Below are 25,200 nucleotides of genomic sequence, written 5' to 3'. Positions count from 1 at the left end.
TTTTTCTTTCTTTCTTTCTTTTTTGAGACAGGGTCTCACTAAGTTGTCCAGGCTGGCCTCAAACTTGCCATCCATCCTCCTGCGTCAGCCTCCCAAGTAGCTGGGATTACAGGCCTGCACTACCCAGCCTGGGAAAATATCCTAAATTGCAAATGCATAGAATCCATCCGCCACCCTACCCAACACCCGGCCCAGCCTCGCCCACCTTGAGCGTGCTCAGGACCCTGCCTTAGCGTCTAATACAGAGCCTGGCCCACCCTGCGGCTGGACCGCACTAGCGCTTCATTGAATACTGTGCTGAATGGGAAGAGCAGAGGGTTGTCGGCGTCACCCTTCACATAATGGTAAACTGGAACCATTTGTTTTTTTGTTTTTTAATATTTATTTTTTATTTGGCGAACACAACATCTTTGTTTGTATGTGGTGCGGAGGATCGAACCCAGGCCACACACATGCCAGGCCAGCGCGCTACCGCTTGAGCCACATCCCCAGCCTGACAATAGATTTCTTTCTTTCAGAGTTCTACTTTTTTTTTTTCCTTTTCTTTTCCTCCTCCTCCCCCCCCCCTCCTCCTCCTCCTCCCCCCCTCCTCCTCCTCCTCCTTCGGTACTAGAGATGGAACCCAGGGGTGCTTTACCACTGAGCCACAGCCTCAGCCCTTTTTATATTTTATTTAGAGACAGGGTCTGGCTAAGTTGCTGAGGCTGGCTTTGAACTCGCCATCCTCCTGCCTCAGCCTCCTGAACTGCTGGGATGACAGGCGCGCGCCACTGCTCCCAGCACAGAGGGGTTTTTTTTCTTTTTAGGAGTTGATTTTCCTTATTCCCAGGGACTGAGATGATGGGGCAGGCCTGGGGGTGGCTCCGTTGCTAATGTCCCCTTGAGAATTCACATCTTGAATTTTGTTTGAGGAACAGCTGTATTGAGCTGTCCTCACACCATGCAGCTCTCCCACTGAGACCTGCAATTCGGGGGCTTGTGTGTCCACAGAATTGTGCCACCATGCCCACAAGGAGTTTTAGAATGTTTTTGTCACCTGTCCTCTTTAGCAGTCACTCCCCACACCCCTGCCCCACTGGTTATCCCTAGCCACCACCCATCTGCTTCCCAGCTCTGTGAATTCACCTGTTTGGGACATTTCCTTTCAAAGGAACCCTGCACTGCATGACCTTTCAAGGCAGGCATTTGTCACTCTGCATGGTGTTTTCAAGGTTCATCCATGCTGTGGCACAGGTGAGTGTCCCATTCCTTTTCATGGCACAGTAATGTTCCATTGTGTAGTGCTAAGGTTTGGATATGGCTTGAGTATATCCTTCAAAAGGTTCCTGTGCCAAAAATTGGTCCCAGTGTGGCAGTGTTGTGCTGGCACCTTTATGTGAGGTGAGGCCTTGTGGAAGGTAGAGGGACTCAGGCTGGTCTAAGGGTGGGGTGGGTCTCACTGGAGTTAATTCTCTAGAAAGCAATGAGGACTACTTGCTCGGCCCCTTCTGCATGATGCCTATTGCCTGCGTCTCTGCCACGTTGTCATGAGCCAGAAGATCCTTGCCATGCTGTTGGGACCTTCCACAACCATGAGCCAAATAAACCTCTTTATTTTATAAGTTATCCGGCCTCAGGTTCTTTGAGGTAGCAACACAAAACAGACCGAGACCTCTGGACGCACCACATTTGGCTCCTCCATTTGTCCTTTGAGGAACGTCTGGATGGTGCCACCTTTGGGCACCTGTCTGCTTTGCAAGTGAGCCAAATTAATTCCTGCCCCGGGGCCTTTGCCCTCATCTTTCCTCTTCTGTCACCCCTTCTTGCCTGTGGACTCAGCCGGTCCAGCACCCATCTCTCGCGGGCTGTTGTCTCACCCTCTGCTTCATCCCAGCGTCTAGTGCAGTGACCGCACAGGGCCAGGGCTCAGCTGCTGCTTGTGGGAAGGGAGGGCAGATCAAGGGGAGGAATGGCGGGAGGCAGGAGCTACGGGCCCAGCACAGCCTCAGCACCGCCCACCCACGTCTGCAGCCCACGCACTTCCCGGAGCTCAGCGCCCTGCCCGCCTGCCCGGTGGCCACCCACGGTGGAGTCCCAGCCCGGCTGTCCCCACCACGGTGACACCCGCTTCCCCTGGGGGCTGCGTGTTCATGGGTGGACTGCAGACATGGGGGGGACTCTGCGGTGACATCCTGAGGACGCCAGTGTGTGGAAGCCCACGTCCCTAAGTGGTCAGGGGAGTGAGGGGGCCTCAGGGTCTGGGCCAAGAAACCAGAGACCCTCCCCATGCAAATGAGACCCTCCGTGGGCAGGCTTTCCTAGTGACAAAGTCCCACTGGTCCCTCCTATCCTCTTCCCAGCAGTTTGCCCCACACCTTCAAGGAGCCAGCCCATGAGCTAAGGAGAGCGTGGAGGATCAGAGAAGTAGAGGGAGTTGCCCAAGGTGGCCCAGCCCAGGAGGTCCGGAGCCCGAGCCTGCGTCAACCCCAGCCAAGTCCAAAGACACTGGGCGAAGTCACCACCCAGAAAACTGATTCCGTTGCTAACTGAGCCCATGTCCCCTGCTTGAGGCTTCCCTCCTGTCATCTTTATGTGACTCAGAGGATGTGATCCTGCTCAGTTCACAGATGCAGAAACCGAAGCCCAGAGAGGCTGAGTGACTCATGCAAGGCCACAGAGCAGTGAGTGAAAAGCTGGGGTCCCTGTGTCTCTTGCTTGAGTCGTTGACCCACAGACTCCAGACCCTCCCCCAACCCATTTCTGTGAGGGAGAGCTGGCGGGGGAGCCAGCTGGATCCCACAGTGGGGTCTGGGAGGCCAGCTGGGCCAGGCTGATAGGCCAGCCACCAGGACGAGGACAGGCTGTTTCTGCCCCACGAGGAGGAAGTGGTTTTGCCTGTGCGCTCCGGGGGCCGAGGGCGGGCAGCCGCACACAGCGGGTCCCAGCTGCCCCTCAGGCCTGCGCCCTGGCCCTCAGTGCACGTGGAGCCCTCAAGTGCTCTCGCTTAGTTTAAAACAGAAGAAACAGCTGAACAGAGAGGGAGCAGGTGGTCTCCTGGGCCTGACACCAACAGGATCCCGAGACACAAGGTCAAGTGCGTTTCCACAGAGACAGTCTGAGGGGACCCTGTGCCGGGTGAGACCTCAGCCCGGTCCAGGCTGGGTCCAGCTGTGGGCCTTGCACATGCTGCAGGGACACCTCCTGCCCCCTTTCTGCCCCCCCCCCAGTCGGGTTGGCTTCCTCTTGCCTCCTGTGCCCCTTGCTCCAGGTCCCCTGGGCTCCTCTGGGGCTGCCACCAGCCCTTCCTGACTGGCTCCACCTGGCAGTGGGGACCTGGGCGACTTGGGCCGTCTGCATTCTGGGTGGAACACGTCACCAGGGGGGTGGGGTCTGCCCTGCCTGGGTCCTCCCTGTGGCCCCCGGGGCTGGCACACAGTAGGGACTCAGTGAAGGCTTGTGCAGGCCTGGGGTGGGAGTCACCTCCCTCCACCTGGACCGCGGTTGGCTGGGTGGCGCCCCGCCCCGGGGCTCACCGCTGGAGGAAGCAGGAACCCGCGGCGGGTGAGCCCTGCCCCTGCACCGCCCGGAGCGAAACCAGGCTGAGCCGGCACCCAGGGTCCCCAGGTACCTGTCCCCTCCCTCAGCCCCCGCAGGGGCCCCTGCAGGCTGGGAATGGGGGGGGCTGGGCCAGCAGCAGGGACAGGGGGGCCAAGTCCCCAGGTCCCCGAGGCAGAGGGGTTGTCTGCAGAGCTGGGAGGAGGGCTTCCTGGAGGAAGGGGCACCAGGAGTGGCCCTGGAGCTGGGAGGCGCTGTCCTGGCAGGGGCTGGGGCTGCAGCAAAGGGGTGCAGGAAGCCGGGCTCCCGCCCTCCTGTCACCCAGCCCCAGGCCAGCCTGGGCAGCGCAGTGACACCCTCTCACAGTGGAAATCAGGCGGGCGGGGCAGCTCAGAGGCAGCACCTGCCTGGCCTGCTCGGCCCTGGGTTCAAGTCCCCGGTGGGGGGCGCCCAGGAAGGCGGCGGGTGGGGAGTCTGGGACTAGGGCGCCTCTCGGGGGTGCGGGAGGCCGCGGCTGGAGCCTCAGCAGCCCCCGCTCCCCATGAGCACATGTTCCGGTGCCCTGCCGGGGCGGGCGATGCGGGGTCCGAGGGGACAGACGGAACAGCAGCCGTGGGCCTGGTGGTCAGGAAGCCCCGTCGGTGGAGGCGGAGACAGAGCCCCAGCTTCTGGGGGAGCGCGGCGAAGGAGAGGGGAGGAGGAGCCCAGGGCAGGAGGCCCGAAGAGGCAGAGGCCGCCCTGGCCTCCAAGGGGAAAAAAGGTCCTGGGCTGGCCGGGCTGCTTCCGCAGACAGAGTCGCCTGCACCTTAACCAGGGGGCTGCGTCCCGAGGAGGTGTCACTTAGCAGCTTGTCACCTGCACGGGCCGTGGTGACGCCAGCGCAGGGACTCGGGGATCTAAACAGGGCGAACAGAAAGGCCCAGGGAGGGCCCCAGGCCCAGGAGTTACTCAGCTGTCGTGATCCGTGGGACCCACAGCCCTGTCACCCCGCAATCACGTCATCCCGCAGCACACGTCCTCGGCCTCAGCGGCACCTGAGCAGGTGACTATTACGCCCAGGAGGTCAGGTGACAAGGGTCACACAGCGGCCGAGGGGTGCGCTAAACTGGAAACCAGCTGGATCATCGCCTCCAACTCCGACTCCTTGTTTCCTTTTTATTTATTTATTTATTCGTTTAATTTGTTCCTTTTGATTCTCATGACAGTGCAGGGTCTCCAACTCGTCATACTTACACGGAGTCTGACCTCCCTCCCCAAGATTGCTCATGCTGCCGGTTGCTCTGGCCCTGGATCCTATATGAACACAGCAAAGTCACATCCCACTCATTTGACTGTTTCTCCAAATTCCCATCCCCCTCCCCTCCCTTCATCCCCTTCCTCTAATCCAATGAACTTCTATTCTTCTCCCCCACCCCCATTTATTGGGTGTTAGTATCCACATATCAGAACATCTGGCCTTTGGTTTGGGGTATTGGCTTGTTTCACTTAGCATGATAGTGTCCAGTTCTGTCCATTTAGTGGCAAATGCCATAATTTCATTCTTCTTTCTGGCTGAGTAATATTCCACTGTGTATATATAGCACAGTTAGCTATTGTGAATTGTGCTGCTATAAACATTGATGTGGCTGTGTCCCTGTAGTAGGCTGTTTTTAAGTCCTTTGGGTATAGACTGAGGAGTAGGATAGCTGGGTCATATGGTAGTTCCATTCCAGGTTTTCTGAGAAATCTCCATGCTGCTTTCCAGAGTGGTTGTACCAACTTGCAGTCCCACCAGCAGTGTCTGAGTGTGCCTTTCCCCACATCCTTGCCAACACTCACTGTTGCTTGTACTCTTGATGGTTGCCATTCGACTGGAGTGAGGTGGCATCTCAGTGAGTCTGTTTTGCATCTCTGACTGCCAGAGACGGTGAACGTTTTTCCACACACTGTTGACCAGGGAAGCGTCTGCTGGGTCCTTGCCCGTTCCGGCTGTTCCTGGGTGTTGAGTTGAGGACCCTCCCTCTCCGTGGGCTGCCTTCACATTCTTGATTGTTTCCTTTGCTGGGAAGAAGCTTTAGTTGGACTCCACCCTGGGCTGACCCTTGGCTTTGCTTCTTGTTCTTTAGGATCTTGTTGGGGAATTCCAGGCTCCTTACTGCTTGTCACCCGCTCCTTGGGAGCCCCAGAGGCAGAGCCAGACCAGAACCTTCCAGCTGGCCGAGGTCTCGGGGCTGCAGGCGGGTGCGGAGGGCGGGCTTCCTGCTGACTGCGCCTGCTCAGGAGTTCCCTGGGCCACACCCAGGGCTGTGCCTGTCACCTGAGGAGGTCAATAGCGGCTGCTGGGGTCCTGGGCCCTCCCTTGGGAACAGCCCAGCTGCGAGCCTTCCTGACCCCGAGAGCCAGATGGGCGGAGCTCCAGGCTGGGGACAGAAACCGGGGCACCGGGGACTCCTGCAGGGAGTCTGGCAAATCAGTGCTCTGTCCCGTCAGCTCCCGTCAGGGACTCTCCAAGCCCAGAGTAGTTGAACTTGAAGTTGTGGGAATGTTGCTGCTAGCACGCGGCAGGGGCGCTGATGTGGCCGCCACCTTCAGCAGCACTGGTGGCAGGAGCCACTGCAGGCCACGTGGCCCCTTAGTGTTCAGTGAAACCATGGCAACAGGCTGTTGGCCACCATCTCCTCCATCGCTCATCATTCCGTCACCTCCTCAGCCCTCTGGGGACATTGACACGGACTTGATGTTTACATGCCTCACGCAGTAGTGCACAGCTGCGATCCCGGTGACTCAGGAGGCTGAGGCAGGAGGATCGCACGTTTGAGGCCAGCCTCAGCAACTTCGCCAGGGTCTGTCTCAAAAAATAAAGAGGGTTGGGGAGGGCTCAGGGGAAGGGACCCAGGCTTCCATCCCCAGCCCCGCAAAAGCAAAAACGAAACCAAGCAAACCCACCTGCTCTGTGCGCGCCTTTGGTTTGTTCCATTTTCCGGTGCTGCGCAGGGAGCCGCACCCACTGGGCGACCACGCTGCCCCTGAGCAGCGCCCCTGAACTGCACCGGAGGCAGTTATTCATAAAGGGGGCTCCCAGGCCCCCCTGGCAGTGACCTGATAAGACTGAAGTCAAAGGAAAGGTCCTTGGAGACTTGGGAGCAGTCAGTGAATGAATGGCACCTGGTGGGTCTCCGAAGCCCAGGGCTGGAGCCGGCTGACCCCGGCCAGCAGAGGTCAGCGGAGGCCAGCGGAGCCTTCCCCAGCTGGGAGCAGGGATGGGGAGGGGCCAGCCTGACCCTGCCCCTCTCACCCCCAGGTGGCCGCCCGACCCTGGGAGCCATGGCCGAGGCCGAGAGGCTGCCCCCGCCGCTGCCCCCGCGACTGGACTGGTTTGTGCACACACAGATGAGCCAGCTGGCCCAAGGCAGTGTCCCCGAGTGGTTCCACGGTGCCATCTCACGAGAGTGAGGACACACCCTGCCCTCCCCCTGCTCTTTCTACCCTCCCCCACCCACCAGCAGTTGTCCCTGCAGCATCCTGGGCTCCGCTCAGCTCAACGTGACACAGGGTGAAGGGGCTCTGGGGCCTCAGGCTGGAGTCCTGCTTCCTCCGTGCGCCTGTTGTGTGACCTTGGCAGGTCACTTCTCCTCTCTAGGTCTCACCTTTTCTCTGCCACCAGGCCAGCTCTCCCAGGCACCTGGCAGCACCTGCCACCTTACCCAGGTGGGTGGCACCAACCAGTGATAGCAGGATGCAGCCTCAGAATCCTTCTTAACACGGTCCCCAACCAGTGGCCCTCAACCTTCAGGATCCAACCAACGTGCAGCCGTCCCCCTGTGTCCACGGGGTTGGTTCCAGGGCCTCCCTTGGACACCCAAATCCCTAGATGCCCAAGTCCCTCTATAAATGGCATAGTATTTGCCTAAAACCTTTGCACATTCAGAAAGCCAAGAGGAGGGGAGAAGGAAGAAAATTAGTAGCCATAGTGAACATGTGGGGAGCACTTGGGAGGGAGCAGGTCCTTCACACCAGCCCTGGGAATGAGGCTTACTTTCCCCTTAGCTGAGGGTCAGAAGGGGAGAGACACCTGCCTGAGGTCACACAGCCAGGGAGCGGCTGAGCTGAGTTTTGAGGTGAAGTGCACCTGCCACAGCTCCTGCTCCATTACCTGGGGCTCTCAGTTCACCCAAAGGTGCTTTGATGGGAGATCAGCCCCGGATCATTGTCACCAGAGTTGATGGCCTCTTCGCCTCTGTCCCTGACTATCCCAAGATCTAAAACAACTGGGAGAAAATTTGGATTTAGGTTATTCGTTCAGTGCAGAAAACCAGAAGAGCTGGCCACCACGGCTGTGTGGCCCCTATGTGCTGGGCAGTTGTGCCATGGCCATGTCCCTCCTGTGTGTACATTTCCAGGGCTGCTGAGGACCTGCTGGCGTCAGAACCACTGGGGGCCTTTCTCATCAGGGTCAGTCACAGCCACGTGGGCTACACTCTTTCCTACAAGTAAGGCTTGGGCTGAGGGCCAGAGCAGGATGGGGGTAGGCGGGCCTGGGCTTCTTTGAGAGGGCAAGGGGTGCTGCACACCACAGCTTCCTAGGGAGCAGACAATGTGCCGATCCAGCCACATTTGGCTGGAGGTCATGGCTGCAGGTCTAGCTGTATCCAGCAGACATAGCTGAATCCAAGGCATGGTGGTGACTTGAGGCCAGGAGCTTCTGGGGATTCTGAGAGTGGCTACCGCCATGCCTCCCCCTTCACCATCTAATTAGCCCTAGGAAACCTAGGGCAGACCAAGACTTCAGTCGTGATTGGCATCTCAGAGCATTCAGAAGCATGAAACCACTTTTCAACAGGCAAATCCAAAGGATTCTAGGTCAAAGGTTAAAAATCGAAGTGTCCCATGAAAGAGTTACAATGGGAAAAACTCAGGCCTGAGTTAGGTACTTGGGCCGGGCTCTGCCATTACAAGCTGTAGGACTTTGGACATGTTACTCAGCCTCTCTGAGCCTCCTGCAAAATCATCGTCTGTAATAAAGGAATACTAATTCATTTGATTAACTGAGCATTTATTGAGCACCTATTGTGTGCTAGGCACACAGCCTTGGACTGGATGGAGCCTGAAATTTCCATTGTTCCGAGTTCTAGCCATTCTCTATCCCCAGCCAGGCACTGCGTTCAGCTTTGGCCTGAAGCGCTTGTTTCACTCTCGCGAGAATTCCTGAGGCCAGCCTTGGTCACCTCTTGTCATAAACGGGGACACTGAGGCACGGCCGGTTAGGAAGGGCTTGGAGTGGAAGGCTCAGGGGGGTGAGTGGAAGGACGAGCCATCACCCCGCAGCGACTCTGCAGGGCCCCGAACTGCTGCCGCCACTTCATGGTGAAGCTCTTGGACGACGGGAGCCTCGTGATCCCTGGGGAGAAGGCAGCGCACGCCTCGCTGGATGCCCTGGTCACCTTCCACCAGCAGAAGCCGATTTGGCCCCACGAGGAGCTGCTGACCCAGCCCTGCGGGCAGGTGAGGGTGGGATCCCCAGGGCCACGGCGCCCTCCGGGGTCAGGACCTCGGGGTCAGTCCCCTCTCCTGCTTCTGCTGCTGCCACTCCCGCAGTGGGCAGCCCCTGTCACTGCTGCCCTCGCTGTCCCTATCCTGGCGCCCATGGTTTCACGCTGAGGTCACCGGAGCGCCTGTGTGTGTGTGGGGGGGGTGCACGTGGCTGATCTGTAGGGATGACATTGCCTTCAAGGCCCTGAGCGTGGCCTAGAGCCCGAGACTCTGGGGAGGGCAGGACGCAGCTCCTTATAAGGCTTGGTGGGCGTGGCCCAGGGCCTAAGACTATGGGGAGGGCAGGATGCAGCTCCTTATAAGGCTCGTGGGCGTGGCCCAGGGCCTAAGACTGGGGAGGACAGGATGCAGCTCCTTATAAGGCTTGGTGGGCGTGGCCCAGGGCCTAAGACTATGGGGAGGGCAGGATGCAGCTCCTTATAAGGCTCGTGGGCGTGGCCCAGGGCCTGAGTAGCAGCTGTGGGTGGGGCATGTTTCCTTAGTAGGACCTGGGCGTGGCCTACATCCTAAAACTACTAGAGAAGGACAGTCTGGGACCCGCTTTCCAGGGTGTGTCCAGGACCTCAGTCTTTCCGCTTCCAAGAAACTAAACATAGGTCCCTTGGCCCTGCAGAAGGATCCGGCAAACGTGGATTATGAGGATCTCTTCCTGTACTCCAGTGCACTGGCAGAGGAGGCCACCAGGCCTGTCCCTGGCCTCGGGGAACATCAAAGACCTTCCTCCTGCTCAGTGGCTGCACCTGAGAAGGTATGTGATGGGAAAAGGACACGTTTGATCTGTGGGAGAGGCAGGAGTAGAGAATGACCAATGGCTGCCAGAGAGACTCTAAAAAGAGAATTTGATCCTATAACTAGGTGCCTAAAAGCTGTCCAAGGGAAGGCTCTGAGATTACAATCCAAATGCAACCTCAGCTCTGCTCCAGCCCCTTGGCCATTCCTTTTGTTGTTTGGATGCACCAGTTACCCTCAGGATCTTTGCACATGCTCCTTCTTCCTCTGAGCCTTTCCCTGTACTGGCCCCCACCTCAGGGCCTTGGCACGTGCTCTGTTCTCCTCCCCCCAGATTTCCGTGCCTGGCTTCTTTTAATTCTCCTTCAAGTGTCTCCATCCCATCTTTGGACCTCCAGCGGACCCGCCCATTACCCTCTTCATTCCTTGCAAAGAACTCCTTGTGGCTTAAAAAGCCCTTGTTTATTTCTGGGTTTGTGTTTCCTGTGGGCTTCTCTGGGAGGCTGCGGAGTCCTCCTAGCATGTTCTCCGCTGCTTCTCTCACTCCACCCCCCAGAGAAGTCCTGACATATTGAAGGAGCTCAACTGATGAATCCGTCGAGGAGACAATGAATAAATGAACTCCTGTGTCCCAGCTTCTTGGGGCAGTGTGGACCTTCAGGTGCCCCTAGGTGGAGGCCTAACCTCCCTCCAGGCCCGTTCTGACAGCCAGTGTGCTGGACATCAGCGGGGGTGCAGGCCGAGGGAGTCAGGGAAGGCTTCCTGGAAGAGGCTGCCTAGAGCTGGGCTGTGGAGGTCAAGGAGGAGCCAGCCTCACACAGCGATCAGGACTGGCACCTAGGCAGAGGGAACAGCACACGCAAAGGTCCTGGAGCTCAGTGTGACAAAAAACAATAAAAAGTGCAGTTTGTGGATGGGCGTGCAGGTAGTGAGGGGGAGTTGTCAGAAGGCGGAGCACCGGGTTTCGCAGGGGCCTCTGTTCCAGATGTGTGGGGAAGCCCCATGAGAGGCCAGCGTGATGACATTGCTGGCTGCGGAGGGAGCTGTGGGAAGCAGGGTGGAGGCTCTGTGAGGCCCCAGCCCCAGCGCCCTGGGGCAGGAACAGAGTGAATAGTGGTGACATCTTAGAAGGAAGCTTGCTGCTGGCCTGGAGGCAGAGGGGGAGGGGAGAGGGACACAGTCGTTGGGCAGGGTCCCTTGGTCCTCTTTGTTTGGGAGCTGACAGTCTGGAAGCTAGGGAGCAGGCAGGGCAGAGGGATGGGGTTGGCGGACACTTGGCCGTGCAGGCTACTCTAGTGGCTGGCGGGGCCCAGGGTGCCCGGGATGGGCCTCAGCTGTCCCCGGGGAAGGGAGCTGGGGCTCTGGTCCTCCACCTGCCCTTAGGAGACCCTCGGGCTCCGTTTCCCTTGGAGACTCCCAGTGAGAAGGCCCGGGTGGTGGCACGTGGGAGCGGGACTGGGGCTGGAAGCGCTTAAGGCCGGAGGTGGGCAGGGGGGCCGTGGGCAGGGCTGGCACAGATGGCATCCCGATCCGCTGGGTGGACCAGGGCTTTGCAGACGTCCCTCGGCCACATCCGATCCCCTGCCTGTTTCTGTCCGGCCCGGCGTTAAGCGTGGCTTTAAAAAAAGGTTTTAAGTTGTTTAAGAAACGACCAGTAAAGTGGCATTTCATAAGCAGGTGGCCCCTGGATTCCGTGTCCCTAAACAAGGGTTTGTGGAGCCGCAGGAGCTCGGCACATGGCTGTGCCTGCAGCTTGGCAGACCTCAGTGTGGCCCTGTGACGGCCCGGTGACATGTAGGCTGACACTGGGCCACAGGTGGGATGGTCCCCTGAGATCATCACGGAGATGAAAGCTCCCTGTGGCTCCGTGACCCGTGCCTGGTGGGCGGTTTGTGTGCCAGAACCGTCGGCCACACCCACTGCGCTGCCTGTCACCAGAAGTAAAGCTCCTCTGGGGCACAGTGGGGTGGTGGCACCTGACCCCCTGGAGGCCCTGGGAGTGAGCGCCACCAGCAGAGGAAGAAGTGGCATCGTCGGGCACTGTAGGACACCCGGCGGCCAAGATGGCCCGATGGCCCTGTGCTCACGGTCACTGCTCTACATCCGCGCGCATGGGGCTGGGGGACCGCGGCTCAGCTGGCCCAGCTCCCGGGGACACGGGGAGCCACGTCCTGAGACAGGGAGGGAGGGCAGGGGCTGGGGCTGGGGGTTCACACGGGCGTTTCCGAGCCTGGGGGGGGGCAGGCCCCGATTCAGAGCTCTGGTGGGTGACCTGGCCCGGGTGTCGCCGTCTCTCCTTTGCAGGTCCCCTTGAGGCCAGCCCTGCTCCACCCCACGACGGCGAGAAAGCCCTCTGCAGAGCCGGGCAGGGCGCCCCCCGGGGAAGCCGCTTCCTCCTGCCCCGCGAGGCCCTTCAGGGAGGCCGGGCAGAGGCTCTGGAGCAGCCTCAAGGCGCTGCCCGCGTCGGGCCGGATCGCGCAGCCGCAGTTCCGCTCCGCCCTGGCGGCCCTGAGGTCATCGCTCCAGGAGGCCAGGCCGGCACGGGGGACCCCCGGCCCCAGGCCCCGGGCGGACAGCAGGAAGCACTCAGGCGAGGCGGCCTGGAAGGACAGTGTCTCCGGGGACCCGTGTGTGGCCACAGCCTCTGACCCCCCGCAGCCCCAGGCTCCAAGACACAGGGACGTCTCCGCCAGGAAGGACGCCAGGCCCGTGAGCTGGAGCGGGGCCACCCCGGCGGCTAGGGGCTGGCACCCATTGGTGGCGAGGGCCCTGTCTTCCCGAGAGGCCACGCCGGGGCCCGACGATGTGGCCGAGCCTGCGGAGGACCTGCTGCCTGAGGAGTACCTGCCGCCGCCGCCCTTCGCCCCCGGGTACTGCTAGGGGCGCTCTCCAGCTCCAGGACCACGACCAGGGGCCGCCGTCCCGCGCTGCTGGTCCTCGGGAGCTTGGGGGACCCAGTCCTGCAGCTGCCAGCAGGACAGCCTGCTGAGTAATAGTAATCGCAGGTGCAGCCGGCCAGGGCGCATGCCTGGAATCCCAGCAGCCCGGAGGCTGAGGCAGGAGGACGAATTCAAAGCCAGCCTCAATAACCCAGCAAGGCCCTGACTCAAAAATATACAAAGGTCTGGGGGTGCAGCTCAGAGGTAGTGTAGCGTTCCCCCAGTTCAGTCCCAGTACGACCAACAGCAACAGTAATAATAATAGTCATGGGGTGGCTTGAGATGCCTACTGTGTGCCAGACCTTCATCTGAGGTCCATACCTCCAGTTCAACCAACCACAGATAAAAAAAATATTAAAGACAGAATGCTACCTATCCTGACATGTATGGACTTCTTTTCTTGCCATTATTCCCTAAAAAATATAGTTTTAATAGCTATGTCTGCAGCGTCTGCACCTTATTATGTATTAGAAATCATCTAGAGATGTTTAAAGTCCTGTGTGTCCATGCACAGGATATATGCAAACACGGTGTCATTTGCTATAAGTGACTTGAGCACCTGTGGATTTGGGTATGAGGGGAGGTCCTGGAACCAATCTCTGAGGATACCAGGAGACCACTGGACATGTTCCTGAGCAAGCCTATGCCGTAGGGCCACGCTCCACATTCTGAAGAAGAGACTGAGGTTCAGAGAAGAGGCAGCAGGGTGTGAGCATCAGGATTGAAAGCTGAGCCATTTTGCATACTCTGAAACCACATGGCAGGAACCTCCGCCACCACAGAGCTGGGATTTATAGACTCAGTTCCAAGTATGTTCTCATACAAGTGGTGGTGGCAAGCAGGGCTACTCACACCCTCCTCCCTCCTGAGCTTGTCGCACAGTAGGACTTCATCTGCAGCAGCATCAGGAGATGCAATGTGAGCCCCTTTCTTTTCAATAAGGAATGAGCTGGTGAGCATAGTGGCTCACGTCCATAATCCTAGTTACTTGGGAGGCTGAGGCAGGAGGATCACAAGTTCGAGGCCAGCCTCAGCAACTCAGCAAGGCCCTCAGCAACTTAGTGAGTCCTTGTCTCAAAATCAAATTTTAAAAGCACCGCGGATGTAGTGTCCACAAGCACCTGGGTTCCACTCCAGGACCACCCAAAAAGGAAAAGGAGGAGGTGGCCTGGTCTTGTGGTTGAGGATGGGCTCTGCAGGGAATCTTAGGTCAATGAGCTGTGTGACTTTTGGCAAATCGAGACCTCTCTGGGTCTGGAAAATGGGAAGAAGGGCCGTCACTCCTCAGGAGGAACCAGCAAGATGTGGACAAAACCTGGAGTATTGGCACAGGGGTGCTTGATCTTCAGGGGTCAAGGTCGGGGTAAGCTCTCTAGAAAGGAGGCACAGTGGAGGTGTCCGGGATGGTCCTGGACCTGGCATTAGCTGCAAGCCCCTTGGATAGACTGGGGCCACGGAAGAAGGTCCTGGGGCAACCCCAGGTGGAGTGGCATGATGCTCCCGGAGTTCTCAAGATAAGGAGGTGTGGAGTGAGGTGCTCCTGGGCACGAGCCAGACACTGCAAATGACTCACAGAAGGCCTTGGTCTTCCTCCAAACGCAAACCCAAAGTACCCTGCCCACCTCAGTGAATGCCACTCCTAATCCCTCCCCCTCCGAGGCGTCCCCACGGCAGAGCTGACGAGTCATCAGAGCCTCAGTCCCTTCGATGGACCTGGGGTACCGGCACAGACCGAGCAGCCTGTGGTGAGATTCTGCTCAAGGACCACGGGTGGGACAGGGTGCGCCTCCTCTCCCTGCCTCCGTTTTGCCCGTGGAGACCCACAACACGCCCTCCCGGCCTTCACGGTGGAGAGATCCAGAAGCCAGCTCATTCCTTGAACAAACAGTGGCCCAGAGAGGGCGGGCCACACCCAAGATCACCCAGCAAAGGGTAGAGACAAGATTCCAAGCCTGTCCCTCCCACCTGCCAGGTTTAGGATGGAAAGTGTGTCCCTCGGCAAGGGTGACTCAGTGCCTCCTGTTTATTTCCAGCGCCGGGGAGGCCAGAGTCCACAGTGGGGTGGGGGCTCCCCTGCCCTCCTTGGCCGGATCCTCAGGGCGGTGCTCTCAGATGCGGATATGGAAGGTGCTGTGTGCAGAGAGAAAAGGAGTCAGCCTCAGGGACAAGGCCGCCCCGAGTCCCCTGCCTCCCGACCCTGAGTCCCGGAGGCAGGCAGGGAACCCGGGGAGAAGGACTCTCTCAAGCAATTTTTTTTTCTTGTCCTGGGGATCGAGCCACCCAGGGGCACCTTACCCCTGAGCTGCCCCCTCGGTCCTCTTTCCGTAGTTGTAGGTGACACGGTGCCTTTATCTTATTTGTTTTCCTTGGTGCTGAGGATGGAACCCAGGGCCTCACACATGCTAGGCAAGTGCTCTGCCACCGAGCTGCAGCCCCAGCCCTTGATCCTTTTTATTTTTATCTATTTATTTTTTTATCTGGTCTTTTTTATTTTTATTTTGAGACAGGATCGCACTAAGTTGCTGAGGCTGGCCTCCAAACTGTGATCCTTCTGCCTCGGCCTCCAGAATTGCCGGGTTCACAGGCTGCACCACCGTGCTCTGCTGTTGGACCAGGGTTCACATCCCAGCTCCACCCCAGACTTGCCATGGACTCAGTGTAGCCCTCTGTAAAATGGGGATAAAGGCTGTCCCTCAGTGGGACTAGAGTGAGGGTGGCCGGGCTGAGGGTGTGGGGGCACAGGGCCCGGCCAGTGAGTTCCACCAGTTTCCATTTTCTGATCTCTGTTTGCCAGGAGACCCGTCCTGCTGGGTCAGGGTAGAGGAGGTCTTTGCGAGCACTGAAGGACATCATGGATAATAACGGCAAGAAGAGCAGGACAGCAGGTCTTACTGATCACCTACTGTGTGCCAGACACCACCCTAAATCCTCCCTATAGGTTAACACAGGGCCCACAGCCTTATTCTGCAAAGAACAAATAGTTGATATTTGTGCAGCAAATCAACTGCACAAAAGCACTCATGGGCCATATGTCCATGCATGGGCGTGGCTGTGTGCCAAGAAAATCTTTGTGGCCACAGAATTCTGAATTTCCTACCATTTTCCCTGTCATGGAATGTCATCACTGGAAAATGTAAAAAAACAAACAAACAAAAAAAAAAAAAACCAACCTTAGCTCACAGAAAGTACACAAACAGGGTGGACATTGGTCAGCCCTGTGTGGACTCACTCAGCCTCCATATCAGCCCTGTGGCTGGGGCTCTGAGTCTCCTTGCAGGCTGCCAAGTCCAGTTGCACAGTCTGTTCATTGCAAAACTATTCAGGTAATTCAGACCCAAGTCCAGCAGTGTGGCACTTGACCAAAGAGCCACATCCACCCACCAGAGGTGACCGTGGGGTTCCTATTGGTCCCCATTGTACAGATGCAAGGACTGAGACCAGGGAAATTGAGAAAATTTCCCAAGGTCACAAATGAATCCACAGAGGAATCTGGAAAAATGGAGTATGTGAACAATCTCCGTAAGGGCCCCTTGTGTGCAAGGAAGTGGGCGGAACGGGGTGCCGGGGACATCACCTGAGGAAATCAGGAGCCCGCAGAATCATGTTCTGGAAGTCTTCCAGGGACAGCCGCCCGTCGTGGTCCCCGTCAGCTTCATCCAGCACCTTCTCGCACACCATGCTCACCTCCTCCGCGCTCAGCTCCCCCCGCGTCAGCTTGGTCACCGTCTGCTCCAGGTCCCACGCACAGATGTAGTCATCGTTGTTAAAGTCTGTGGCGCAGACGGTGGGGAGTGTGGGATGGGACCCAGGGGACAGGAAGCTGGGCTACCTGTCAGCACATCTGTCCCAGTGTTACAGGAAGGAATCCCAGGCACCGGGAGACCACCAGGACCCTCAGGCTGGAATCTGGGTCGCGCTTTGGAGTTGGGCCGGGGCTGCTGGGAGTTCACTCATTCATTCAGCAAATACCGTGTGCACTGTGTGCCAGACTCCATGATAACATTCTCCTTTATTTACTCACTGAACAAGAATTGAGTGCCTACTGTGTGCCAGGCACATCTGAATCAATGAAAAATAGTTATTTTTCATTGATTCATCCCAAAAGTACATACTGAGGGCCTACTGTGTGTCAGGCACCGTGATAACTTTTATTTTATTCACTCAACCAGTATTTAGTGAACACCTACTACGTGTTGGGCACTAGGATAACTGTTTTTCGTTCATTCACTCAGGAGCATTTACTGAGTGCCAACTAGGTGTTGGATTCTGAGATACCTGCTTTACTTTCATTCAGTGATTCATCTCAACAAATATGTACTGAACAGCTAGTATGTGCCAGGCACAGGAGACAGATGGTGCCCTAAACAGACATTGTCACCACCCCTGGGTATCCCTGGAGAGCAAACAAGAACGAGCAAACAGACGAATGAATGAGAGCCAGCGTTGCCTGGTGTTGGGTGACACAAAAGATCGTGGAACTGGGAGCCAGGGGCAGGGCCTGCTTTTCACCCACCTCGACCTGGAGGGTAAGAAAGGGCCAGGGGAGGGTGCTGCAGCGGAGGTCACGGCTGGGGCAAGGGCCTGGGACGGCACGGCCCGCGTGGCTGGCTCCGAGTGCGCAAGGGGAAGGGCTGGGGTTCTGGGCGGGCGCCGGGCAGGGTCAGGAGGCCTTGAAGACCTGGGGACACGGCGGTGACGGGGCGGTGACAGGGCGCCATCGGGTTGGCTGTCCCCACCCGAGGTCGCGCACTCACCGTAGATTTTAAAAGCGTAGTAGGCCTTGAGGTCGCGCGGAGCCATCTCGCTCATCACGGAGAACATGTCCAGGAAGTCGTCCAAGGTCATGTGGCCATCCCCGGCCTCGGAGAAGACCTGGGCGATCCTCTGGCGGAAGGGGTTGTCCTGGCACAGGAAGGACACGGAGGCCACCTCCTGAGCGGGACCTCGGAGGGTCCACGTGGTGCAACCCTCTGCACCTGCCTCCTGTGCCCTCTGCTCCCTTCCTGTGTCCCTGACAGCACCTCAGGCAAGTCCCTGTGCTGTGGACCCCCTTTCCACTCCAGGGGAAGCCACATGGCCCGGGGAAGGCCAATCAGAGATTTCTGTTCCTCCCACAGCCTTGATTGGCTCTGCATGAGCATGTGACTCAACCTAGCCAATCAGAGGCCAGAGATTTCTATTCCTCCTACAACCGTGATTGGCTGTGGCATGAGCATGTGACTCAACCTAGCCAATCAGAGGCTGCCCTGGAATATTTTTTTTGAAAAATTGGGCGAGGGACTCGCTTTCTGCAGCTGGAAGAGCTGCGGGAGCTAAAGGTGGCAAGGGTTCCTCCCGCTATCTTGAGGAGAGGCAGCCTGGGACCGAGCCCCTTCCTGCGAGGAGGAGGGGTGGAGGGGGATTCCCGAGCTTGTCATCAGAGGTCCTGCTTCTAGCCAGACCTGATGCTAGCCTTTTTCTGCCAATCCAGTTCATCCCGTTCCCCTCAGGGGTGTCTGAATTGCTTGCAGTGAAACAGTCTCCCGTCTGCCTTTTCTGTACCAGAGTCCACAGATTGAAAATGTTCAGAAAACGTGTCTGAACCAAATCTGTGCCAATTTTCTTTCTCCTGCCATTTCCTCCTAAGTGGCACAGTGTACAACTGAGTGCGTGGGTGTCCCGTCATCTAGAGAGGATTCCGAGGTGCAGAGGGCGCCACGGTGGCTTCTATGCAAAAACTGCGCCACTTTGAAGGATTTGAGCATCTGAAGATTGAGATTCCCCAGTGGAGACCAAGGGGGTGGCTGCAGCCCTTACCCACAGCCAGCCATGCTCTCTCAGGTTCCCCTCAAACGCAGAACGCATGTGTCAAACACCAGCCAAGAAGACCCAGCAGCTCCTGTTACCGAACCTCCACTCCCCCAGCTCTTACTGGCCCTTCCCCTGGGTCAGCTCGTCGCCTGCTCTACCACTCTCCAATGCTTTTACGTTGCAGCTGTGTGACACGAACAAGTTCTCTGACCTCTCTAAGCCTCGGTTTTTCTATCTGTAAAATGGGGGTGCTTGTAGCCTCACTGGTAGGTGTGCAGCGGGAGATGCCGCTACTCGATTTCCCCTTCCTGCCCAAGGCCCAGGCATACCTTCAGCTCTGGCATGCTGCCAATGAGCTCGTAGGGCACCTTCACATCTGGGCAGCTGGTATAGTCCAGGGGCACGAGCTGGGGGGCCAGGTCCTGGTAGCGATAGAAGAGCCTGGGGTGGGGAGGAAAAGTCAGGAAAGACTGGAGCCAGGAGGGAGGGGTGACCTGTCCTCCTGTCTCACACCTGCAGCAGTTCACCCCACCCAGAAGGGAGGCGGGGTCCCTACGATGCCTCAGTCCCAAGTCTGACCCTTACGCAGCGCTGGCCTCAGGCACCTCGACCCCCCACCTCTGGACAAGGCCAAGATGCTGAGAAACCCAAGGCTGGGGAAGACTAGAAAGAGGAAAGCAAGTTACAGAAAAGGAAGGACTTACTGGAGGAGGGGCCTTTGGTGTAGGGCTTAGAGGTATGCATAGGAGTTTGCCAGAAAGACAGATTTAGGAAAAGGAAGGTGCTGATGGCTGATCATTTCACAACAAGTCTCCGGAGACTCCTCGGTTAAGCTCTGCATTTCTGGACACCGTTGCATTGTTGGCAAGACCCTGCCTCTACTGATCCCTTCCCCGGGTTCTCACGGTCTCCCTCTCTCCGTGATGGGGCAGGGCTGAGGCGACAGAGGGTACTCGGATCTTTGGAAAGGACAAATGAAAGGCGTTTTGCAAAGCCCTGAATGCCACACCACTGCCCAGGCCATAAAGCCAGCTCTCTGCTCCGCCAGCCACCCTCACCCGGTGACACTACACCTTCCTTGGTGCGTGTGAGTGGCAGCCTTGCGGAGACCACCTTTGATGACCCTGAGGTCCCCAAGCTGTTAGGGACTTTCTCTGAGGAGGCCGGGAACCCCTGGGCTGCATGACGGCTAGAAACTTGACACAGGCACCGGAACTTCAGTCCCCAAGGCCAGCTCCTGGCAGGTGCCCTTAGGCAGCATCCTGAGTTTGGGTCTCTGGGTCCCCTCCCACTCTGAGCCCCCGTTGTTCCGTGGGACACTTCAGAAGGTTGGGACAGAGCCCTGCCGCCTTCCAACTCCTTGGGGCCCTGCACATCTGCCCTGGGCCTGAGATCAGCCCAGCCCCGTCTGAACCTCAGTTTCCCCATCAGTAACCTGATCGTGATGGCCAAGGTGACCCCGCAAGCTGTCCTCACGCAGACAATGGGGCTCACCGGTGAGGAGTGTGCCCATTAATAATGGATGCCCCGTGCCCACACGGCTGGGGCGTTGGCCATGATGGCTCTGCAGCTGAACCCCAGCCAGCTTGGGTTTCACAGCTCCAAGTTCATGGGTCGGGGCCCCTGGACAATGGTCCCACAGGCTGAGCGATGACGTGGGCCACTCATCTGTGCCCATCTCCTTGGGCTCACGCCAGGGACCTGCAGAAGCCCCTGGTCACCTCCACACACCCTCGCTTTGCTACCGCCAAGTCCAAAGCTGCCTCTGGATTCTGCCCCTGGTCTTCCAGCCTCCAGTCCAGCCTCCACACACTGGCCCCGGGGAGATGACTCCACATGGGACCCGCCCCTCCCTGCTCACACACCCTCCAGGGCTCCCTGCCACCTTTGGGACAAAACCCAAACTCATCAGCATAGAGACTGTGACAGACGACAGGATGTGACTCCTCAGCTTCCCGCCTGGTCCTCCATCCTCGGACCATGACTGAACCTCCCCCCACATCAGCGACACTAGTGGACCGAGGGCACCCGCCGGCAGTGGATGGCGGTCTCCCGGCACTTCCTGCAGCACTGACCTCATGATCTCCTTCCTGGTGAAGAAGGTGCAGTCCTGCGGAGAGAGGCGTCGGCTTGACCAGACCCTGCCCCTGGGGCCTCCTTCCCCCGCCTCCTAGGGCCACCCCAAAGTCACACCGATGGCCGATGCATCCAGAGCTTTGCCAGGAGCCTTGCTGACTGCAGCCCAGATGAAGGGGAGCTGCCCCATCCTCAGGCCAGGAACCCAAGCCATGGTCCCCAGGCCGCGGTCACCCACCTGGTAGGCTTCCAGCTGCTCGTGGGTGAAGATGGTCTGTTTGTTGCCCATATGGCGAGGACGGAAGGCCGGACTCCAGGACAGACTCCCCAGGGCCACACGGGTCACCAGACTGCTGCACACCTGTGTCCGGGCAAATCTTCCTGCCCTGGCTGTCACCTGCCCACCCGCCCCATCACCCCCAGCCTGTGGGACTCAAGTTACAGCCAAGCTCTCTGGGCAACCACCCATGCATCCACGGGCAAGAGGTCACAGAGCAGCCCTCCACGTCCGCCACCACTGGGGGTGGCCAGGGGTCTAGGGCACCATCGGGAACCAGGCAAGAGGGTAGGAAGGCTGTGGGCACATCCAGCTCAAATCCCAGCTTCTGCTCACTCGCTGTGTAGCCTTGGGTAAGTCACCTGACTTCTCTGAGCAGAAATAGAAATTATGTCAGTACCTCCATCATTGGTTCATACTGTGGATTTAAATAGATGATCGATGGCTGGGTATAAGCCAGTTCCAGGTGCTGGGAATATAATGGTGAACAAGCTAGATGAGACTCTGGGGTGTGCATCAGGATTATTATTATTATTATTATTATTAAAATGTTGTTATGACTTGAGGAAAGTGATCCAGGGTCAGAGCTTGAGAAGCAGTGGATTAAATCATGCCAGATTGAGTTCCCTGTTGTTGGACTTGTCTAATGGGCACTGTGCACCTGCAGGGAGAAGATGCAGTGTAAGAGCTGCTGACCTGAGTGGTACCCCAAATCAGCTGGGGTGAAGCTCAGTGGCAGAGCCCAGTCCTGGCAGGTGCACAACCCTGGTTTCCATCCCAGCACTGCAAAATAAATAAATACAAGAGCAGGGTCCTCCTGGGCAGAGAATCTGAGGGTCTCAGGTCCCTGGTGAGCCCTCCGTCCCCTTCTCCCTCTGGGCACCACCAGTCTTTCCACTTCCCCCTCCTGCTCAGTATTTGGCTGTGCCACTCTCCAAGTCCCCAGGAACACTCTTGGGTCTTCCCTCTCCTTATCCTCCCTGGACCATTGCAAGTCCTCCCAGCAGGCTTCCCCGCCCCAACCTCACCAGCTCTTTCCTACCCAACTCTGCACAGTCATGTGTAAATTATGGCTCTGATCAAGCTTTAAAGACCTTCCAAGGGCACCTTCAAAATAAAAACAAAAAACCGACAATACCAAATGTTGATGAGCACGTGGAGCAACTGGAACTCTCATACACCGTGGCTGCTGAGGCTTTAGAAAATGGGCTGGCAAGTTGATTCTTTCTTTTTTCTTTTCTTCTTCTTTTTTTCTTTTTTTAAATAGAGTTCAGCATATTTACACAAGACTCTGCAATCACATTCCTGGGTAGTTATCTGGGGAATGTGAAAACCTATGATCAACCAAGAGAGAACCTTAATGCAAACTATGGACTTTGGGGGACAATGACATATCAATGTAGGTTCATCAATTATAACAGATGTACAATACTTTCTTGCAAAGGGGATGTTGATAATGGGAGTCTATGTAGGTGTAGGAACAGGGAACATATGGGACATCTCCGTACATTCTACTCAATCTTGCTATGGAATTAAAATTGTTCTTTTTAAAAATCTAATCAAATATTTTGGAAATTCTGTCCACACAAAAACATGTAATACCCACAGAATGGGAGAAAATATTTTCAAATCATAAATCTGATGAGGGACTAGTATTCCTAATACATAAAGAACTCCTACAACTCAACAATAAAAAGACATGCACAACCCAAGTAAAAAATTATGTATGCTCAGCAAAAGAATCCAGACCTAAATGGTCACATATTGAATGATTTCATTTATATGAAATGTCCGGAATCTGTTTTGTGTTCTCATGGGGTTAGGGGAATGAAGGAATTTTTTTTTGGGGGGGGGCAGGTGTAGTGTTGGATATGTTAAAAGTTTAGGCAAATTAAATTCATCACAATTACCTGAGCAAAGAATGGTGGGTGAATCAGCCCTCAGAACCAAAAGAGGTTCAGAGAGCTCCACCCAGCCACTTGGGCAGAAATAGCTTGATGGGTTACAGCTGGGCATTTGCCTTATCTGGGCATTGCTTGTTGGTTGGAAATTTGTGATTGGTGGAAGCTTGGCTGCTATGATTGGTTGAGACTCAGCTCTTTGTTACAAGAACATACTCTTTTTTAGGCTGTGGTTTGTTTACATACTAAGTTAGGTTGCAGTTGGCTAGGTAGGGACTCAAGATTCAGAAGCTGCATTAGGCCAAATTTAATTGGATAAGAATACACTGCCTGTATTCTTTTGACAAAACTCATAGAATTACTCCAAAAGGGGTGATTTTTTTTTGCATGTAAATAAATGTTTTTTATTCTATTTTTAAATGAAGACAATAACAAAACAAGATCTCCTTACTCCTGTCACCTGGTGATTGAAGTCCACATTCCTTGCCTCATCAGACATTTGGTGATCTGGTTCTGTGCCCCCACGACTGACAATTAATTATTAATTAGTATGAGCACTCTCTGTGTACCAGAGCTGTCCCAGGTCTTGCTGATACACCCGTGAGAAAAGCCACACATGTGCTGTCTTGGAGCTCACATTCTGGAGCGTCCTAAGTGCATAACTAGTCAGGAGTGCTAAATTCCAAAATGAAATAACAAGGCTGGGAGGGAGAGGAAGGTGGGCCACATGGATTGGGAGGGGAAGATTCCTCTGATGGGTGGCATTTGAGTAATGACCTAAAGGAAGTGAAGGAACAGGTTACATGAGAAGAGAGTTTCTGGCAGTGGGCACAGCTCGTGCAAATGCCCTGTGGTGGCAGCAAGCTTGACTTACTTGAGGACTAGGCAGGCAGCCCCTGCTTCCCAGAGGCTCTGTGAGCGCTAACTATGATTACTCAGCTAGTGTCCATGTCCACAAGGACCAGAGGCTGCTTCTAAGACATCCTATCTCCAATGATGGTGTCTTAGTCCATTTTCTGTTGTGATAACAGAATACCAGAGACTGGATCATTTATATTCTTTAAAAAGAGGTTTATTTAAGCTCTGGAGCATGGAGCTGGCGTCTGCTCCGCTTCTGGCAAAGACCTTGTGCTCCTCAGCAACTTAGTGAGACCCTGTCTCAAAATAGAAAGAGCTGAGGATGTGGCTCAGCCGTTCAGTTCTCCTGGGTTCAATCCTCAGTGCTTTAAAAGGAAAGAGGGAAAAAGAGAAAGAAAAGAAAAAGAAACAAAGACAGTCACAGGGCTTGGGTGAATCTCAGGGGGTTGTGCTGAGTAAGAAAAGCCCATCCCAAAAAGTTACATGTGAATCATTCACATTCTTAAAACCGGACACGTCAAGAAGAGCCAGGATGCTGGTTGCCAACCGGCCCCAGGGGGGGGATCTGGCTGTGATGGACTTTCGGTACCTGGCGGCGGTCGGTGCAGTCAGCTCCTGGTTGTGACACTCTGCAACATGCTACCCCTGGAGGAAACCAGCACGTCCCATCTGTTTTCTTTTTTTCCTTGGGTGACTCATTTTCCTTGATGTGAACTTTATTAACTCACCAACGTGAGATTTAGTCAATCTAAGCCCAAAGTCGATTCATTTGCCTTTATTTCTCAATGAAACCGCTTTGCCCTTTGGAGAAAAGGCAGTCTATGGGAGTCCTTCCTCCTCCCTCCCTCCTCCTCCCTCCCTCCTCCTCCCTCTCCCCTCCTCCTCCCTTCCTCCTCTTCCTCCTTCCTCCTCTTCCTCCTCCCTCTCCCCTCCTCCTCCCTTCCTCCTCTTCCCCTTCCTCCTCTTCCTCCTCTCTCCTCTTCCTCCTCCCTCTCCCCTCCTCCTCCCTTCCTCCTCTTCCCCTTCCTCCTCTTCCTCCTCTCTCCTCTTCCTCCTCCCTCCCTCCCTCCTACTCCTCCTTCCTCCTCCTCCTCCCTCACCCCTCCTCCTCCCTCTCCCCTCCCCCCTTCCTCCTCTTTCCTCCTTCTCTCTCCTCTTCCTCCTCCCCCTCCTCCTTCCCTCCTCTTCCTCCTCCCTCCCTCCCCTCCCCTCCCTCCCTCCTCCTCCTCCCTCCCTCCTCCTCCCTCCCTCCTCCTCCTCCCTCCCCCCTCCCCCTCCCTCCCCCTCTCCCTCCTCCTCCTCCCTCCCTCCCCTCCCCCTCCCTCCCCCTCCTCCTCCCCCTCCCTCCCCTCCCCCTCCTCCCCCTCCCTCCCCCTCCCCCTCCTCCCCCTCCCCCCTCCTCCCCCTCCTCCTGGACAGTCTCTTTTGAACATCATCGTTTTATCAATATTTCTTCTTCACTGCAGCGAATTTCAATTTCGTGATATCCGTATTAACAAGAGCCATAAAGAAATTTCAGGTCCCGCCAGAGCCGCTGCCTGAGCCCCCGACGCGTCTTAGATGGTCA

General features: G+C 56.6%; 2 protein-coding genes across 3 annotated transcripts; one reads left to right on the top strand and one right to left on the bottom strand.

Moving 5' to 3' along the window:
- The first annotated feature begins 3,564 nt into the window (after nt 1-3,564).
- Nucleotides 3,565-13,052, top strand: Hsh2d (hematopoietic SH2 domain containing). The gene is made up of 6 exons (XM_076870730.1): nt 3,565-3,603; nt 6,815-6,962; nt 7,914-8,003; nt 8,850-9,015; nt 9,677-9,811; nt 12,097-13,052. Exons 2-6 carry the CDS (start codon nt 6,838-6,840, stop codon nt 12,670-12,672), a joined length of 1,092 nt encoding a protein of 363 aa, XP_076726845.1. The 5' UTR covers nt 3,565-3,603; nt 6,815-6,837; the 3' UTR covers nt 12,673-13,052.
- A 1,787-nt stretch (nt 13,053-14,839) lies between these two features.
- Nucleotides 14,840-20,886, bottom strand: Cib3 (calcium and integrin binding family member 3). 2 transcript variants are annotated; one of them, XM_076870713.1, is made up of 6 exons: nt 20,836-20,886; nt 20,597-20,631; nt 18,851-18,962; nt 17,486-17,633; nt 16,306-16,501; nt 14,840-14,861 (listed from the first exon to the last, which is right to left on the bottom strand). In XM_076870713.1, exons 1-6 carry the CDS (start codon nt 20,884-20,886, stop codon nt 14,840-14,842), a joined length of 564 nt encoding a protein of 187 aa, XP_076726828.1. The 2 variants fall into 2 exon arrangements, with proteins under 2 accessions (XP_076726828.1, XP_076726835.1); XM_076870720.1 differs by lacking the exons at nt 18,851-18,962; nt 20,597-20,631.
- Nucleotides 20,887-25,200: the final 4,314 nt, after the last annotated feature.

The sequence above is a fragment of the Callospermophilus lateralis genome, chromosome 1 (assembly GCF_048772815.1).
Source record: "Callospermophilus lateralis isolate mCalLat2 chromosome 1, mCalLat2.hap1, whole genome shotgun sequence".
NCBI classification, from domain to species: domain Eukaryota; kingdom Metazoa; phylum Chordata; class Mammalia; order Rodentia; family Sciuridae; genus Callospermophilus; species Callospermophilus lateralis.
Note: the sequence above shows the minus strand (reverse complement) of the source record. Positions and strands in the feature narration are given on the sequence as shown.

What these genes read in the sequence shown, in the direction of transcription:
- Hsh2d (XM_076870730.1), top strand. Translation starts at nt 6,838, where the DNA reads ATGGCCGAGGCCGAGAGGCTGCCCCCGCCGCTGCCCCCGCGACTGGAC. An exon ending in CACGGTGCCATCTCACGAGA is followed by an intron (nt 6,963 to 7,913) that starts GTGAGGACACAC and finishes GTACATTTCCAG; the next exon opens with GGCTGCTGAGGACCTGCTGG. An exon ending in TGACCCAGCCCTGCGGGCAG is followed by an intron (nt 9,016 to 9,676) that starts GTGAGGGTGGGA and finishes TTGGCCCTGCAG; the next exon opens with AAGGATCCGGCAAACGTGGA.
- Cib3 (XM_076870713.1), bottom strand. Translation starts at nt 20,886, where the DNA reads ATGGGCAACAAACAGACCATCTTCACCCACGAGCAGCTGGAAGCCTAC. An exon ending in GCAGCATGCCAGAGCTGAAG is followed by an intron (nt 17,634 to 18,850) that starts GTATGCCTGGGC and finishes TTCCTGTGCCAG; the next exon opens with GACAACCCCTTCCGCCAGAG. An exon ending in CGGGCTCCTGATTTCCTCAG is followed by an intron (nt 14,862 to 16,305) that starts GTGATGTCCCCG and finishes CTCTGCACACAG; the next exon opens with CACCTTCCATATCCGCATCT.